Raw genomic sequence first — 15,360 nt, forward strand, 5'->3', positions numbered from 1 at the left:
CAACAATACTAATATGAGCAGCCATTAAGTCGATGGATTGGGCCCTTAAGACTGTTAAATTTCGCAAAATGTTAAGATGAGAATTGAGCCCACGAACGATATATAAGGAGTCTTTAAATAATTAAGTCTGTGTTGAAAATTGTTGCAAAATGTAGTTGAATCCACCACAATGCAATACCACACTAAAACCACTTACTTTACTATTAGACAATTTAAAGCAGCAAAAGAGAATACTATTTCAAATAATATAGTAATTGGACTTAACTATTTTTTGGGCCCTTAACTTTTGGGAAGTTCTCCCACTCGATCCCATCGCCAAAACAAACCCAAAAAGATGCTATTGAATATCCAATTTGTCGGTGGCTTCAAATGGAAGTCTATGAATGCCAAACACATTCTTATCCAATTTCGAGACGCGGGGGACTATGCTCGGATGCTCAATGGCCCCAACGGAGCTCCGGTGTGGTATGTTGACAACCACCCAATGAGGGTGTTCAAGTGGGCCCCAGATTTCGACACATTCTTCGAGTCACCTATTGCCGCCGTTTGGTGCAAGGTGATAGGTCTCCCTATCCACCTCAACGAACACTCGCCCTTCTCGCTAGAGGTAAACTTTTGGGAAAGCCAACCCTAGCCGATCATGCAACGATCAACCAAACACGGCTAACCTTCGCTCGGATATGCATGGAGATCGATATCTCAAATCCACCGCCGGAAGAGATTATTATCAACTGTTGTGTTCATTCTCCTTTATATTCGTGATTGACTGTATTTATTTTCCAACAACTGGTATCAGAGCCAAGGTTGGCTATGGGTCGGGCCCTGAAAGACTCGGGTTGGAGTCGGGCCCTGGATGATCCAGGGGCCAGGGCTGGAACGGCCCATGTTCGTGTCGACTGCGGTCCCGATGTGGTCTCGGTTTGAGGGGAAGTTTGTTGGGTACAAACCCATCCCACATCAGACGAGGGAGGGAAGTTGGAAGGTGTATATAATTCATGTCCAACCCCAATTAGTTTGAGGCCTTTTGGGAGTGACCCAAAAACAAATCCGTGCGGGCTTGACCCAAAGCGGACAATATCAAACTAATGTTGCAGTCGATGGTCCTAACATCAACATACTTGGCAAGGATACAAAACACAAAGTGGTGTGGGACCGGATCCCGACGTATTGCATTGAATGCAAACATATTGGGCATGTTCACGAAGAGTGCCTTGCTCTAGGGAAGAAGAAGCCATCCATGAAAGATCACAACCTTGCCACAAAACCTCGACGAACCAACTCAAGACCGATGCAACAACCGCCGCGAATGGGGGCCGAAGGGGTTCAACCCCGACAACCCAACCCATACTGAGGAGAGTAAGGACACAAACACGTCAATAAGTTTGATGGCGACAAAGGTGACGCATGTGCGTGTAGATGAAGATGGTTTCCAAATGGTTTCTAGCTGGTTTCAAGGCGAAAGAAGGGCAAGATGAACTTCCCCCTCCACCATTCCCAAGAGGGTCCACACAAGGGCCCATACCTCGAGAAGCTCCTCATGGGTGGAAATGTGGCTACGGTTTCCTTTGGGGAATCTGATGTGGGGGTGATTGATCCAGAAGGGAGCTTCACGGTCCTCATAAGCTGAGGAGTTTCGATGCTTTCAGTATATGAGATGGTAATTGTTTCAAATCAATAGTATTTTCGTTGTTTAGAGTAGATAGGTGACCTTCTACAAGTTGTTAGAAAGGCCCTCAATGTACTCTTCATGATGGTTGGCGAGTCGTCACTTTTGGGCGTCTCGGTGTTTGTCAAATGGTAATTGGGAATGAACAAGTGTGGGTCCGCCGAAACCCTCCACCCTAGTGGTGTTTTAAAAAATGACTTTTAGATATAAAATAAGCTATTAATCACAAATTGATGTAAAAATGACGTTTTCCTTAGCATGTAGAAGCATATTAACAATAATGAGCTTGGGAGATAAAATTGTGATCACGGATAACCTAATGGAGTTCTAATGGAGTTCCGAGAACTGAGCAAACAAACTTCTATATAAATGCAATTCGATATATGCACGAGGAAAATAATGAGCGTGGAAGATGACTTGCTTTGGAATTGCATCGTGCCTAACTCGGTCTACACATTATTGATAGGCTACAAGCAACTTGAAAAGTTTGATAAATCATGGAAAACTATAAAATCATCGATAATTATAATTACTAAAAGGAAAGCTATAAAATCATCGATAATTACAACCATTGGAAGGTTGAAGGAATTTATGACAAAATGAAATTAAATTATAGCTTATGGTTTTGACATCATTGCACACGTCAAGTTAATATTCTCAAGATCCCAACCTAGAGATTTCAAACCAAACTAAATTGAGAAGAGAATGGTGATATTCAAACGTTAGAAAATTTGTTCAAGACTTGTGAGTTGTCTTTTTCACTAAATATTTAATTTTAAAAAGAAAGTGTTACCGAGGCCAAGTGAAAAAATCTAATAAACGAGTGTGTATTAATTTACATAAGTACATAATACAATTAATTTTCTTGAAATTAAATTTCAATAATAGAACTGAATTTCTTAAAATTAGATGTTGTGGAATAGTAATACTCCATCCGTCCGCCGTTAAATGTCTCATTTTTCCTTTTATGTCCGTCCGCTAATAAATTTCTCATTCCACCGATAGAAGCTGACCGGCAAGTACTTGAGCGATATGTTGCCGCTGACAACAGAGGTGCAGAAAATCAAGCTGAGGCCAGAGATCTCCATGAACTGAACCCTAGATCTTATGGTCTACATTGGCACAACCTTCATCCACGCAATGGCGATGTAGCTGAGTAGCGCACACGCCGTCATGTGGCTCATGGTGAGGGAAATCGGGCACTTGAACCCGTAATTGCTTAGGTACTTGAACCCGTCACGTTCAAGACTCAAAGTCCACGTCTTCCTTCCTTCCTCCCATCGCGTTTCCACTTTTCTCTAATCTTCTTCCTTCCTCTCATCTTTCATATTTTAAATGGGGAACCCTAATCTATTATTTATTTCATATTTTAAATGAATATTTTGTTAAAATAATTAAGGAAATAATTAGGGAGTAAAAAAATCAGTCTAATTTGGTTAAAATCGGGATTAAATCCGTTGACCATTAGTTTTTAACAGAACAGTTAGTCCATGACCAATTGTGATCCGATTTTAAATGTTCAGGATGCAAAAATTTAAAAAATAAAGTTTAGGATCAAAATTGTAAAATAGACATATGCTCAGGACCAATTTTGACCTTTACTTTTTCGTAAAATTAAATGTTGGGATGGAATAGTAATATAAAGATCAGAATCACATTACAGACACGTATACTCAATAATGCAATCACAATTCATTTAATATCTAATCATATTTAAAATTTCAAAATATTACAACTTTGCCAATCTTGAGTGAATAGAAAAAGGACAAAAGTTGTTCAATTTATTTAGGTCTACTATGACAAAAGATTTCTTTACAATAAAGAAGGTCGCCACATGTCGAGTGAAGAAGGGCCCGTTTTAAATATCCTATCCCCATAAAGCGGGCCGGGCTCAATATCTCCCATTTCTAATCCGCCAACTGCCACATGTCTCCGCCTTTAACCGCTAACGTGGCCCGCCATCTTAGTAAAATTCTCAATTTTATCAGTAAAAAAAGTATTCCCTCGGTATGAATTTGACCAAATTACTACTCCGTCTCATTTTAGGACTCGCGATCACTTTTGCAGGATTCGCGATCACTTTTAAAAATTATAATAAATAATTAAAATAAAAAAAATGATAAAATAAGAGAAAATAATATTAAAAATAGTCTTAATAACAATATTCTTTCTTACTTTATTATTTCTCTACTTTAACTATTTATTAGTATAATTTTTATAAAATGGGTGTGCAAAAGTGATCAGGACTCCTGAAGTGGTACAAAGAGAATACTATTTACTTTGGGAAGAAAAATATTATGAACAAATTAGTAAAGTATAGATATAGATGAATACTATTTACTTTGGGAAGAAAAATATTATGAACAAATTAGTAAAGTATAGATATAGATCTTATGTTTATATAATTTTACGTTAGGAGACTAGTGTTTAATAAGTGTAAAACATTTCACCTAAAAATTAAAATTGACAAGACTCGAATTATTAGTAACATGTTCGTACAAATATAAATAATGTGCACTATTATTGAGGTTAGTAGAAAAAAAAATCTAACTCGTATCTACATTCAACTATACTCTTCTTCATTTCCACTGAGAAAGAAAACCCCCAAATTCACCCAAAATCTTCAACCCTAGATATAATTCTTGCTCATCTCACTCTAATCCAGCCAAAATGATGGACGTGGATCCCAAATTCGCCTATAATCCGGGTCGGGTCGACCCAGACCAGATTCCCAACGCCCCGGCCCGCCTGGCTTTCCACCGCCGGGCCCACTCCGAGTCCTTCCGTTTCCCCGACCTCGACGACATCCTTGTCGACGGCGTCCTCGCCGACCTCAACCTCGACGCTCCGCCGCCGCAGAAGCAGTCGAAGAGGAACGACGGCCTGTCTCATCTCCGGAGCCTCTCGGTAGACGCCGATTTCTTCGACGGCCTGGTACTGGACGAGCCGCCTCCGCCTCCGCCGCGCCACAGGCATAGCAACTCCATGGATGGGTACTCGAGCACGACGACGTCGTGCGAGGTGGATTCGAACGCGAAGAAGGCTGTTGCTGCTGATCGGTTGGCGGAGCTCGCCCTGATTGATCCTAAGAGAGCGAAGAGGTTTGCTTTTGACTGAGCGTTGACATGATTTCGGTGATGAATTATTGAATTGTCTTGTTAGATTGATTGATTTTTTGTGCTACTGTTTTTCCCCTCTTTTAATTTAGGGTTTATGTTTCTGCTTTGCCTTGTGGTGTGTTGATGTTGTTAGGTTTTGTGGTTTGTGTGAATTGTGTATATGCAATTACTTGTTGGAGATATGTTGTGTTGATTTAGAGGCTCTGTAGGATACTGGCGAATCGACAATCTGCTGCGCGATCTAAAGAGAGGAAATCGCGATACACGAGTGAGCTGGAGAGGAAAGTCCAGACTCTGCAAAGTGAAGCGACTACGCTCTCAGCAAAGATCACATTGTTGCAGGTATGTGGACTCGTGTATTTTCGAACTTGGTGACTGTTCGACTCGCGAGCTTTGTGGGCATATGAAGTAGTGTGAAATGTGAATCGGGGTGGTTGATACGGAGAGCATGAATTGACTGAAAATGGCATTTTGCTGAAGAAATGTAGGGGTGCATTCTTGAACTTTAAAAGGTTTTGGTGCGTGTTCAGTTTTGTGTGATAATTTGTTGATTGCTAGCTGAAATATGAAGTGTTGAGGTGGTTGAATTTACTAAACAGGGTTTGTGCTTTGTGGCAATTCTCCGAGTGTCTTAGCATTGTGGCGTTATTTTAAAAATGATGCCTTTGTCATGATAGGAGATGTGAGATGGGAAAACGTACTAGAGGATTATAGGGAGATAACTGTGAATTTAGGATTTATCGAGACAATTTTATTTGCAATTTTAAGAGGATTGAAATTTGTTTCCAATGAAGTGCAGCATATTGAGATTATCTTTTTGATACACTTGTGAAATTCAAAATTTGTGTGCAACGAAGTGTTCTAGGATATGCATTTGTGAAATTCAAAATTTTGAATATTGCAAGTGTTTGTTTTGTGATATGATGCTAATTTTCTACATATTCTCGTCAATAAAAATACAAGAGGAAACTGGCAATGTCCCTTACTTGTGTCGATGCAAGTATACACTCTCGTGTCTTTAATACCTTATAACCATGAAATGAATAAACCGTACTAAGAATATATTTGCACGATGCAGAGAGACACAAGCGGGTTGACTGCTGAGAACAAGGAACTCAAACTGAAGCTGCAGGCCATGGAACAGCAAACACACCTAAGAGATGGTAAGCACTTTTATCATTTGTTATCTCGTCTCTCCGCTCTTATGGCTGATGTAAGCATGTCTTTTTGTGTACAACGGTCCTAGCTCTGAACGAAGCGTTGAGGAGTGAACTGCAGTGGCTCAAGATTACAGCCGGCCATGGCTCCAACGGAAGCAGCAGGGGTTCTTCCTCCCCATTTTCACCACCACCCCGGCCTCCAACAACAAATTACTATTCGCAGCAACAGCAGCAGCATACGAGCCCCAACAACGCGAGAAGCAGCCCATAACTGCAACCTAACAGGAGGGGTTGATGATGTCTGAGGCGTAGCCATTTGTAAAAGAGAAGTATATTATCCAGTTGTATATATACATGAACGCGTGCTATTGCGACTAGAGAACGATGCTAGAAACCTCTGTAAATGTAGTATTTACATACATCTTCTACCGGATTCTGATCATGTAGCTCGCAATTCGTCCTTACATAAGCTCTTGTCGTATACACATTTCATCATCGACATTATATAATTAGGCGTATAACTATGTTACATGGTTAGTGTTGAATTAAACCTAAACCTATGTTACTTCATCAGATTATTGCCATGTGGATTTCTGAAATAACTTTCTAATAATAAACTGTTACTACATCCAAAACTAAATTGTTGTTTAATGACATTCGACCAAAACATACAATTCGATAAAACGAAGAGAATGGAACAAAAGCCATACTATTCAATCCAAAAAGATGTCATTGTTGGCAAAGCCTGTCTTTGGATTTTTCATCCAACAAGAAAAGATAATTGGTGATTCGGTGTTAGAATAATCATTTCAAACATATTTGGCCCACATTTGATTCCTTCCAATGCCATTGTAGACTGAAACTAACGAAGATGGAAACAATGCAGATATTACCATAGTAATTCACCAAATGATTTTGACACATAAGATGCTTGACAGTATATAACTTAACCTGATCCATAACAAGGCAAGATAATCCCCATAGTAGTGCTCCCAAGGAAAGAGAGAGATGTTGACGATAGTAGCGCTCGTCTTAATTTTCCTTCTCTCAGTTTTCTTGCTGAAAAGAAGCAGTGCTCCCAAGGCAATGGACAGCATCCCAGGGACGTTGGGCTGGCCCGTTGTTGGGGAGAGCTTCTCGTTCCTCTCCACCTTCTCAAGCCCGGCCGGCATCTTCAGCTTCATGCAAGAGAGGCAGCATAGGTATTGAAAACTAGCTGGAACACAACTTTACAAGAATTGTGAAAATTTAATGTTGGTCACTGTTTTGTAATAGGTATGGCAAGGTGTTCAAGAGTTATGTGTTGGGGAGATATACGGTGTTCATGACAGGGAGAGAAGCGAGCAAGATTCTACTGACAGGGAAAGATGGGCTAGTGAGCCTGAACCTCTTCTACACGGGGAAGCAAGTTCTTGGTCCGACGAGCTTGCTTACACAGAGTGGAGAAGCGCACAAGAGGCTACGAAGACTCATAGGGGAGCCCCTCTCTATGGATGCTCTCAGAAAGTATTTCCCATTCATCAATGCATTGGCCATTGAGACCTTAGATCATTGGTCCAACCGAAAAATTCTAGTTCTTGAAGAGATGTCCACGGTTGAGACTTCGTGCTATACATATATGTGCTTCTGATTTGTGGTGCACCTTGCTTTCTGAATAAGTGTAATCTTTCTGCAGTTCACACTGAAGGTGATAGGTCACATGATCATGAGCTTGGAGCCTACAGGTGAGGAACAAGAAAAGTTCAGATCCAACTTCAAAATCATATCATCTTGTTTCGCCTCTTTGCCGTTTAAGATCCCAGGAACTGCTTTTTATCGAGGCATCAAGGTACAACGACTCACCTCATTTTCTCCTTTGAGGGAAAAGTTGAGAAATTCTGCTGACACAATCCTCCCTTCTTGATTAGGCACGCGATAGGATGTATGCGATGTTAGATGCTACCATTTCCCAACGTAGAAAGGGAGAAGTCTTCCAGCAGGATTTCTTGCAGTCCCTGTTGAAGAAGCATAGCAAAGACAGCTCAGAGGCAGACGACAACAACGATGATGATAACAAGCTTACAGACAAACAATTGAAGGATAACATATTGACACTGCTGGTTGCAGGCCATGACACCACTACAGCTGCTCTGACATGGCTTATCAAGTTTCTTGCAGAGAATCCTGCAGTATTAGAACGTCTCAGAGTAATATCTTTGTACACTATGTAATCATTTCATAATAATCTATTTGAAACGTTACAGATACTCAGAATTGGGGCTTTGCAGGAAGAACATAAGCAAATTGAAAGTACCAGGGAAGATGGATCAAGCCTTACCTGGTCAGAAGTGAACAATATGCCATACACTGCAAAAGTCAGTTGCACTTATCCAGTCCTTCACAATAATAATGAGTTAGTTTATGACAAACTAAAAAATTTCTCATCTTAAAATCACAGGTCATCAGTGAAACTCTTAGAAGAGCAACAATTTTGCCATGGTATTCAAGAAAAGCTGCACAAGACTTCGATATTGATGGTAAACTCCCTATCAGTAATTTGTGATGAGCGTAACGAATAGGTTATAACATATACCACTTGAAATTTCTCCAAACTCTCAGGATACAAAATCGAAAAGGGTTGGTCTGTCAACTTGGACGTTGTATCCATCCACCATGATCCTGAGATCTTTCCCGAACCAGAGAAGTTCAATCCTTCCAGATTCGATGTAAGCATTAGAAACGACAAACTAAGCAAAAAGACATTAACCAATTCAATTTTCAAATTAAGTATAACTTCTTGTGTGTATTTCAGGAGCCACTGAGACCTTATAGTTTTCTTGGATTCGGAAATGGACCGCGTATGTGCCCTGGAATCAACCTCGCCAAATTGGAAATTTGTGTTTTCATCCATCATCTGGTCTGCAGATACAGGTACGAAAAACATAATTGCAAAAACAAGAATCAGAAATACCAAGATTAGAAAAACAAAAACCATGAAGATATTCTAACTATCCTGCAAGTATTCAGTAGTACCATTTCCAAGTAATAGATGCTGTGACTCCTAAATGCAGGTGGAAGGCCTTAGACAGGGATGATTCAGTCCAGCCAACGCTTGTGCGGATGCCTAAAAACAAGTATCCAGTCATGGTAGAGCCTCTTTAGACAAGACCACAACATGCTACAGCTCGGTTTCCATCAATAAACGTCAATTGTCATCTGCTGCTACTTGATTTAGTTAGGCATGGTTGGAAGTCTAAAGCATGCAAGATTACTTAGGAAACACAATGGAAACTAAATACATTGTTCTTCAACATTAAGAAAATTGCAGCATTTTTATGAAGCAGATTTAGACAAGGGATTCACCGGATAATTAAGCCTATTATGCGGGAACTGTTCTCAATAACATCAGCTTCTTACTCGTGCTTTGAAGCAACATTAGCCTGCATATATTTTCGTACATTTTCAAGGAAAAACTAATGTATCATGACTACCGTACGATAATAATTCTACAACAACCACAACAGATACTTCTGCCAAAAACACAATCTTCCTCAATTCAATAAAAGGACACGACATGAGGCATATTTCTAAAGAGAAGAGTTTCAATACAGAAATCAACTAAATATCCTCTTAAGTCACAACACATCACTTGTGAAGAGCACAAGAACAATTGTGGGTCCCAATATCCGTTGCTAGACAAGGGGGGCATACTTTTTCGTCTTTATACCAAATTGATCGCCCTTGAATTAATTCATTCAAGAAGTAATCCAGCTTCTCAATGGTCACATTGGGCATAACAACAATATGTGCCATGTTCCTCTCACAGGCAAGTTGCCAATGACGAACAAATTCTTCATCCCGAGGCCGCTCAAACACTACTGTACTGCTCAACTCATTGAGCATCACACTAATCCCTGCATCCCTGAGACGGTCGTTCAAATAATGAGCATTTCTGACGCACTTTTGGACTTCTTTTTGGAATCCTTTGTACCCTTTTCTGTTTAGCGTGTACCACAAGAAGATTGGAGCATGACCATTCCGGCTTCCCATGATTGTTGCATCTCTTGAGGCAAGATATTCTACATTACTTGAAAGAGCATTTATGTGTTTCAGCCTCGTTATTTGCACTCCACAAGGCATTGGGCATCCCACAAACTTGTGGCCTGAAACGCTAACACTTCCAATAGGCTTCTTGAATGAAACTTTTGGTGCCTGAACAAGAACACAGATTACTTAGCAAGAGCATTGTAGATAAAATGCCTGGATTTGATATCAGCCTAGGTACAAAACTATAGCATGAGATAAAAGATTCAGCGGCAAAAAAATAGAAGCATGGAACTAGAGTCAGTTCATACTTGAAATTGATTGTATTCAATATTTCCCTTCTTTTGAATCTTTCCATTTAGTTTGATAATTTATTTATCTACAAACATTAAGCAATGCTACCCATACAAGTAAAATTACACCCACCACTCATATTTCGGCTGTATCATTTTTTTCACAACTATTTATTTTCCACATATTCTATGCTACATCAATCAAAGCATAAGTACTAAACTGCTAAGGTTTAATTATGAGGAGACCATCAGTAATGGTTAATAAAGTCAAAGAAGGTTACAGGTAGGAAAAATATACAGAATGAATGGAACAATAGAGTTTGCGAACCTTTTTAACAAATGGCATCATAAGACCAAACAAAGCGCCATCACAATGGATATAGAATCTATCATGTGAAAATCCACATTCTTCAAGGGTCTGTATAACAAGATCAAGGTCATCAACAGCCCCTTTAACAGTGGTTCCTGCAATTTAGATTATAAATCGGAAAATATCAGGATATGCTGCTGAGTATGTCAATAGCATACAGTACATAAGCACATGCGGACTTCCATTTCTATTGCACTCTTACAGTTTGAAGAATTTAAAAGAAAGAATTACCTATATTCACATTAATGATCGCTGGTTTGTTCTTGTTCTGAAGCAGCTTTGCTTTAAAATCTACGCAGTCAATCTCTCCGGTGATCAGAGTCCCAACTTTTACACACTCCATTCTGTACATTCTTGCTGCTTTAAACACGGAATAGTGGGACTCCTTTGATCCATATAAAATTCCATCAGGAAAAACTTCTCTTCTGTATAATGTATCAATCAACTTATATCAATACGTTCCTACGTACAAAAGAAACCACTATGAATAAAATGACAGACTCGAAGAGAATGGCAAAGTACTTACCCAACAAGGATCCCGTGAAGATTGCCCTCAGTACCACAGTTTGTTATGTATCCCCAGTAGTCATCCTTCTCAATTTCCCAAAGGCGGGCAAACCAATCCAAAACACCCACTTCAAACTGTCTAGAGTGCACACCATAGTTGCTCTCGATAAATGGATCTCCGAGATTGTTAATAGAGAAATGCTGCAACTGACCAAGAGCACCATAATCAAAGTCCAGATTATATGGATAACCTGTGCAAAACAAAATTGAGGAAAAACATTCAGAACAGTGGAATTATGAGATTTACCCAAAATCTGCATTTAGAAACTTCAACAAGTCACTTAACAAAACTCTAATTCGTCAATTCACTGCCCCTGTTCCATTGAACTTTCTCAGAAAGTTCAAATGAACATAAAACTCAGTTTACAAATACCGAAACATAAAAGGTTACCAAAAGGATATCAACTCAGAATCAGAAACTATCGACATTTTCTAGCAAAAGTGAATGTACAGTTAAAGCGATGAAGGTGAAACGTCCATTTCAAAAAAATCAAGTGGAACATCATACAGATTAGACCACAGCGGAAACATTGATTCCAAATTCCAATGCGTCTCCATTCAATTAAATACTGAATTGACTTAAAACAAACATCGCATCACAATCATACCTAAATGGTGCTTGGTCCTTTCCACGAGCGTTTTCCGGTACCTCGCCAGCACACTGGCAATGGACGCATCCTTATCTCCGGTAGCCTCGTCGTCGGGATCGGGCTCCGTGACCTCGAAGCACGTGGTGCGCACGTTCCTCCCCAAAACGATCTCTCTCATGATCTCTACATCTGCTCCGTTCGGCGCCGCCTCCGCTACCACCGCAGTCGGATCAAAGGCCAGCGCTCCCGCCGCCATCGTCCGATCCAAATCCTTTCCGTTTCCGTTCTCAAATCCAGTGCTGCTCCCTACCATCACCTGAGCTGCTCATGCTTAGTAAAATGCTCCGAAGAAATAGTAAAAATAAAAAATTCAAATTAGAGTAAATGCGGAAACAATTGAATACCAAAAAACGCGAGGAAATACTTGGAGAAACGCGAAATGCGGGAAAAAGAGGCGGCGTAGGATAGCAGAGATGAGAGGTGAAGAAGAGCAACTACGCTGCCTAGTCGTAGAATAGGAGTAGTATATATAGACAGACATACAGTTAACAGATTACTCCCTCGTTCATCAAATATTGTCAATTTTACTGTGAAGAAAAGTGCGGAAAAAATTAATGAAATATAGATCTCACAATAATTAATTTTAGGGATATTCGTAGTATCACGTAACATTCAAAAAGTTGAATTTTTCACGTGAAATTTGAAATTGACAAATAATATTTAGAACTTAATCCCGAGTTTTTTTATTTTCCACTAATAAAATTTTTTTGGCTATATTATTGATTGAAGAACAAATTTGGAGGGTGTGCTTAAAAAAATTTCTCAAAGATTGAAAATCTTAAAACTATCGAAGTTGTTATCGAGAAATTACGAAAAAAATGATATTATTTGCCGGAATTTTTCATTGGTGGAAAAAAACAAACTCGGGGTAAAGTTCATGATATTATTCTCTACCACTAATAATACTTTAATTAGTAGCAGTATTTTTTTTCTCTACCTCTCTCTTATTTTACCAATTTTGCATTAAAACATGTGTTAAATCCAAAGTGTATATTCTTTGGGGACGGAGGGAGTATTTCTTAAAATTTATGCCGAATTCATATGAGATTCCTAATGGCAATGGGATCCATATGAACATTCTAATTTCGAACACTTCTTTCTTTCGAGATAAGATCCATTTTTCTCTAATAATATTTTGAAACTTTTTCTGTTCTACCTAACTTTTACTCCCTCCATCCCATAAAAAATGGCATACTTGTGGGATCCCATAAAAGATGCATACTTGTGGGATGACACGAGATTTTAGGAGGTTTTGTTTTGTGTGTAAAATGGAAAGAGAAAATATAATTTTTATATTCATGTGAGAGAGAACTTTTTTCAAAAAAGAAAATGTGGCATCTTTTGTGGGATAAATTAAAAAGAAAAATGTGATATTTTATATAGAACGGAGGGAGTACTTCTTCTAGTTATGCATGGCGAATTAAGTATTCACGGGTTCTTCGGGGAGGGTAGAGAGAGGAATATACATATGAATACATAAATTATAAGGCGAACGTGATAGTCATGGACGCATAGGCATTTACTTATAGGCGATGGATTGCATTTTACTAAAGATAATTCTCTGCTTTATTGACTGACCCTTGAGGCTTTGGACGGCCATTGCAACTTGTCATACAACGTGAAAATATTTTATACCAAATGAGTTCAAAATTTATGAGAGCTGGAAATAAAACAAAAAGATATACCTTTAAATCAAAACTTTTAAGCACGAAAGCTAAGAAATTATATTAAAAAAAGAAAATAATAAAAAAATATATAAAATAGACGATTGAATAAAATAAGTGATTGAATATTTTATTTTTAATTATTAAAGAAAATGACTCAATTTAATTGGAATATCTTAAAAACAAAATACTCCTAAAATTCAACGATGGAAGAGATTATTATTTGATTTATATGTGTGGTTATGTTTTGAGATTCCAACAACAATTTAACGTGGATATTTTTTAAATTTGAAGGGACAATCATTGGGCGGATCACGTGGTTGGGCTAGAATATTCAAGGAGGTCCACGTGGCTCATATTCTTTAAGCTTCAAATGGGCCCCAAGAATCACCAGCCGATACGACTCAATGTCAATTTATTCAATTAAATAAACACCACATTTATGGTGAGAGTGGGCCCATCAACCCAGCCCAACTCATTGGCCCATTACATTTTACTAACTTGCCAACGGTTTTACAGTTGGAAAATCAACTTGAGTTTATACATTCAAATTTTCAAATAACAAATTATGTAAAATTACAATGTTTTGAAAGTTCATAATCATCTTGGGTTTTTGAGTTTTGGTGTTTGGTTGCTATTTCGATTATTGCATATTTGAGTGAGAAACGTTTTAAATCCCGTTAACTTGGAGAAGAAGAAGGGATAAAATAGGAGTCTAGTTAGTCTAGGGAAAGTGGTCCAAGTTTGGTTTTTGCTTTTGCATCCCTCTTTAAGTTTGATTGCCGAATGAAGTTAGAGTTAGTTTACTTGTTTGTTTCGTAAATATTTTGTTGAGTCATAAGTTCTTTAACATTCCAAATTTTAAATGTGTCGTAGTCTGTCAGTGTATCAAGTTTGGCCATCTGGCCAATTTGAGCTGCAAAAATCGGTTAATCCTTCAGTTTCCATTTCAATTAAGTTTGAGTCTGTGTGTCGGTCTAATAGTTTAGAATCAAAGCATGGCGGCTTTCCCAAATCTTCCCAACCGTTGTGAAGCATTCATTCCCATGTGTTAAAATCCATGTCATCCCAAAAAATATCTATTTTCATGGGACGCAGGGAGTAGTTCATATTATGAATCATGATAAAAATACGCATTTGTTGAACATAGTGGTGCCATGATGCTTAGATGAATATTTGGTGAGATGAATCTTGTCAAATGTATCAAATCCTTGACAAAAATGGTGATGCTGCAGTTTTTTCACTGAACATTTTCATGTTACTATATCTTTATATGTAATTGGATCCATGTCATAGCTCATCTCTTGCTAATAATTATTAGGTTCTCCTTTTGGTGGCTAGTTGAAGCATTTTCTTATTCAGGAGACTAGTCTTTATGTACTAACTTAAAGGATTTTTTTTTTTATAGTTTATGATCTAAACTTTGATGTTTTCATTTATGATACTAACTTAATTTGGTCTAATTTTTTTAGGATAAATTGTTGAAAAAACTATGAAATTTGATCAGATTCTTTTCCTTCTTGCAATTTTAAAAACCAATATGAAAAACTATAAAATTTGTATTTATTTTAAATTAACCTATGGTGAAAATTTTAGATGAGATTGTATTCGATATGGAAGTTGATAAATTTCTTGGTTGAAAAATATAACGATGTTGTCTATTAATAAATAAAATGATGTTGTTTTGTTGAAAAACATAATCAATACATTGTACGTAGGCAACCACATTTTTTTTACGAGATAATTGAGAAAAAATCCAAATTTAATTTTTAAAGTTGCGGGACATACCATAGTTTGCTAAAGTTTCATGGTTTTTGGGTAATTTACCATTCTTCTTAAATCTTAATA

At 38.2% G+C, this 15,360-nt stretch overlaps 3 protein-coding genes and 1 long non-coding RNA gene across 4 annotated transcripts; 2 read left to right on the top strand and 2 right to left on the bottom strand.

The window, feature by feature from the left end:
- The first annotated feature begins 4,199 nt into the window (after positions 1–4,199).
- LOC125204867 (transcription factor VIP1-like) lies at positions 4,200–6,387 on the top strand. Its single transcript, XM_048103623.2, has 4 exons — positions 4,200–4,767; positions 4,995–5,127; positions 5,864–5,948; positions 6,032–6,387. The coding sequence occupies exons 1-4, from the start codon at positions 4,337–4,339 to the stop codon at positions 6,214–6,216; spliced, it is 834 nt and encodes a 277-aa protein (XP_047959580.2). The 5' UTR covers positions 4,200–4,336; the 3' UTR covers positions 6,217–6,387.
- A 251-nt stretch (positions 6,388–6,638) lies between these two features.
- On the bottom strand, positions 6,639–8,630 carry LOC148923561 (uncharacterized). Its single transcript, XR_016132575.1, has 4 exons — positions 8,518–8,630; positions 8,263–8,320; positions 7,788–8,108; positions 6,639–7,663 (listed from the first exon to the last, which is right to left on the bottom strand). It is a non-coding gene; the product is annotated as an uncharacterized LOC148923561 (long non-coding RNA).
- On the top strand, positions 6,954–9,288 carry LOC125204865 (abscisic acid 8'-hydroxylase 3-like). Its single transcript, XM_048103621.2, has 9 exons — positions 6,954–7,147; positions 7,221–7,539; positions 7,621–7,773; positions 7,853–8,131; positions 8,213–8,299; positions 8,383–8,461; positions 8,544–8,650; positions 8,737–8,855; positions 8,996–9,288. The coding sequence occupies exons 1-9, from the start codon at positions 6,954–6,956 to the stop codon at positions 9,084–9,086; spliced, it is 1,428 nt and encodes a 475-aa protein (XP_047959578.2). The 3' UTR covers positions 9,087–9,288.
- Positions 9,289–9,452: 164 nt separating this feature from the next.
- Positions 9,453–12,109, bottom strand: LOC125204866 (serine decarboxylase-like). The gene is made up of 5 exons (XM_048103622.2): positions 11,807–12,109; positions 11,158–11,389; positions 10,863–11,056; positions 10,590–10,726; positions 9,453–10,136 (listed from the first exon to the last, which is right to left on the bottom strand). Exons 1-5 carry the CDS (start codon positions 12,099–12,101, stop codon positions 9,570–9,572), a joined length of 1,425 nt encoding a protein of 474 aa, XP_047959579.2. The 5' UTR covers positions 12,102–12,109; the 3' UTR covers positions 9,453–9,569.
- Between the last annotated feature and the right edge of the window lie 3,251 nt (positions 12,110–15,360).

Source organism: Salvia hispanica, chromosome 6 (genome assembly GCF_029641045.1).
Source record: "Salvia hispanica isolate PSC_SH4W2 chromosome 6, Shi_PSC_v1, whole genome shotgun sequence".
NCBI lineage: Eukaryota > Viridiplantae > Streptophyta > Magnoliopsida > Lamiales > Lamiaceae > Salvia > Salvia hispanica.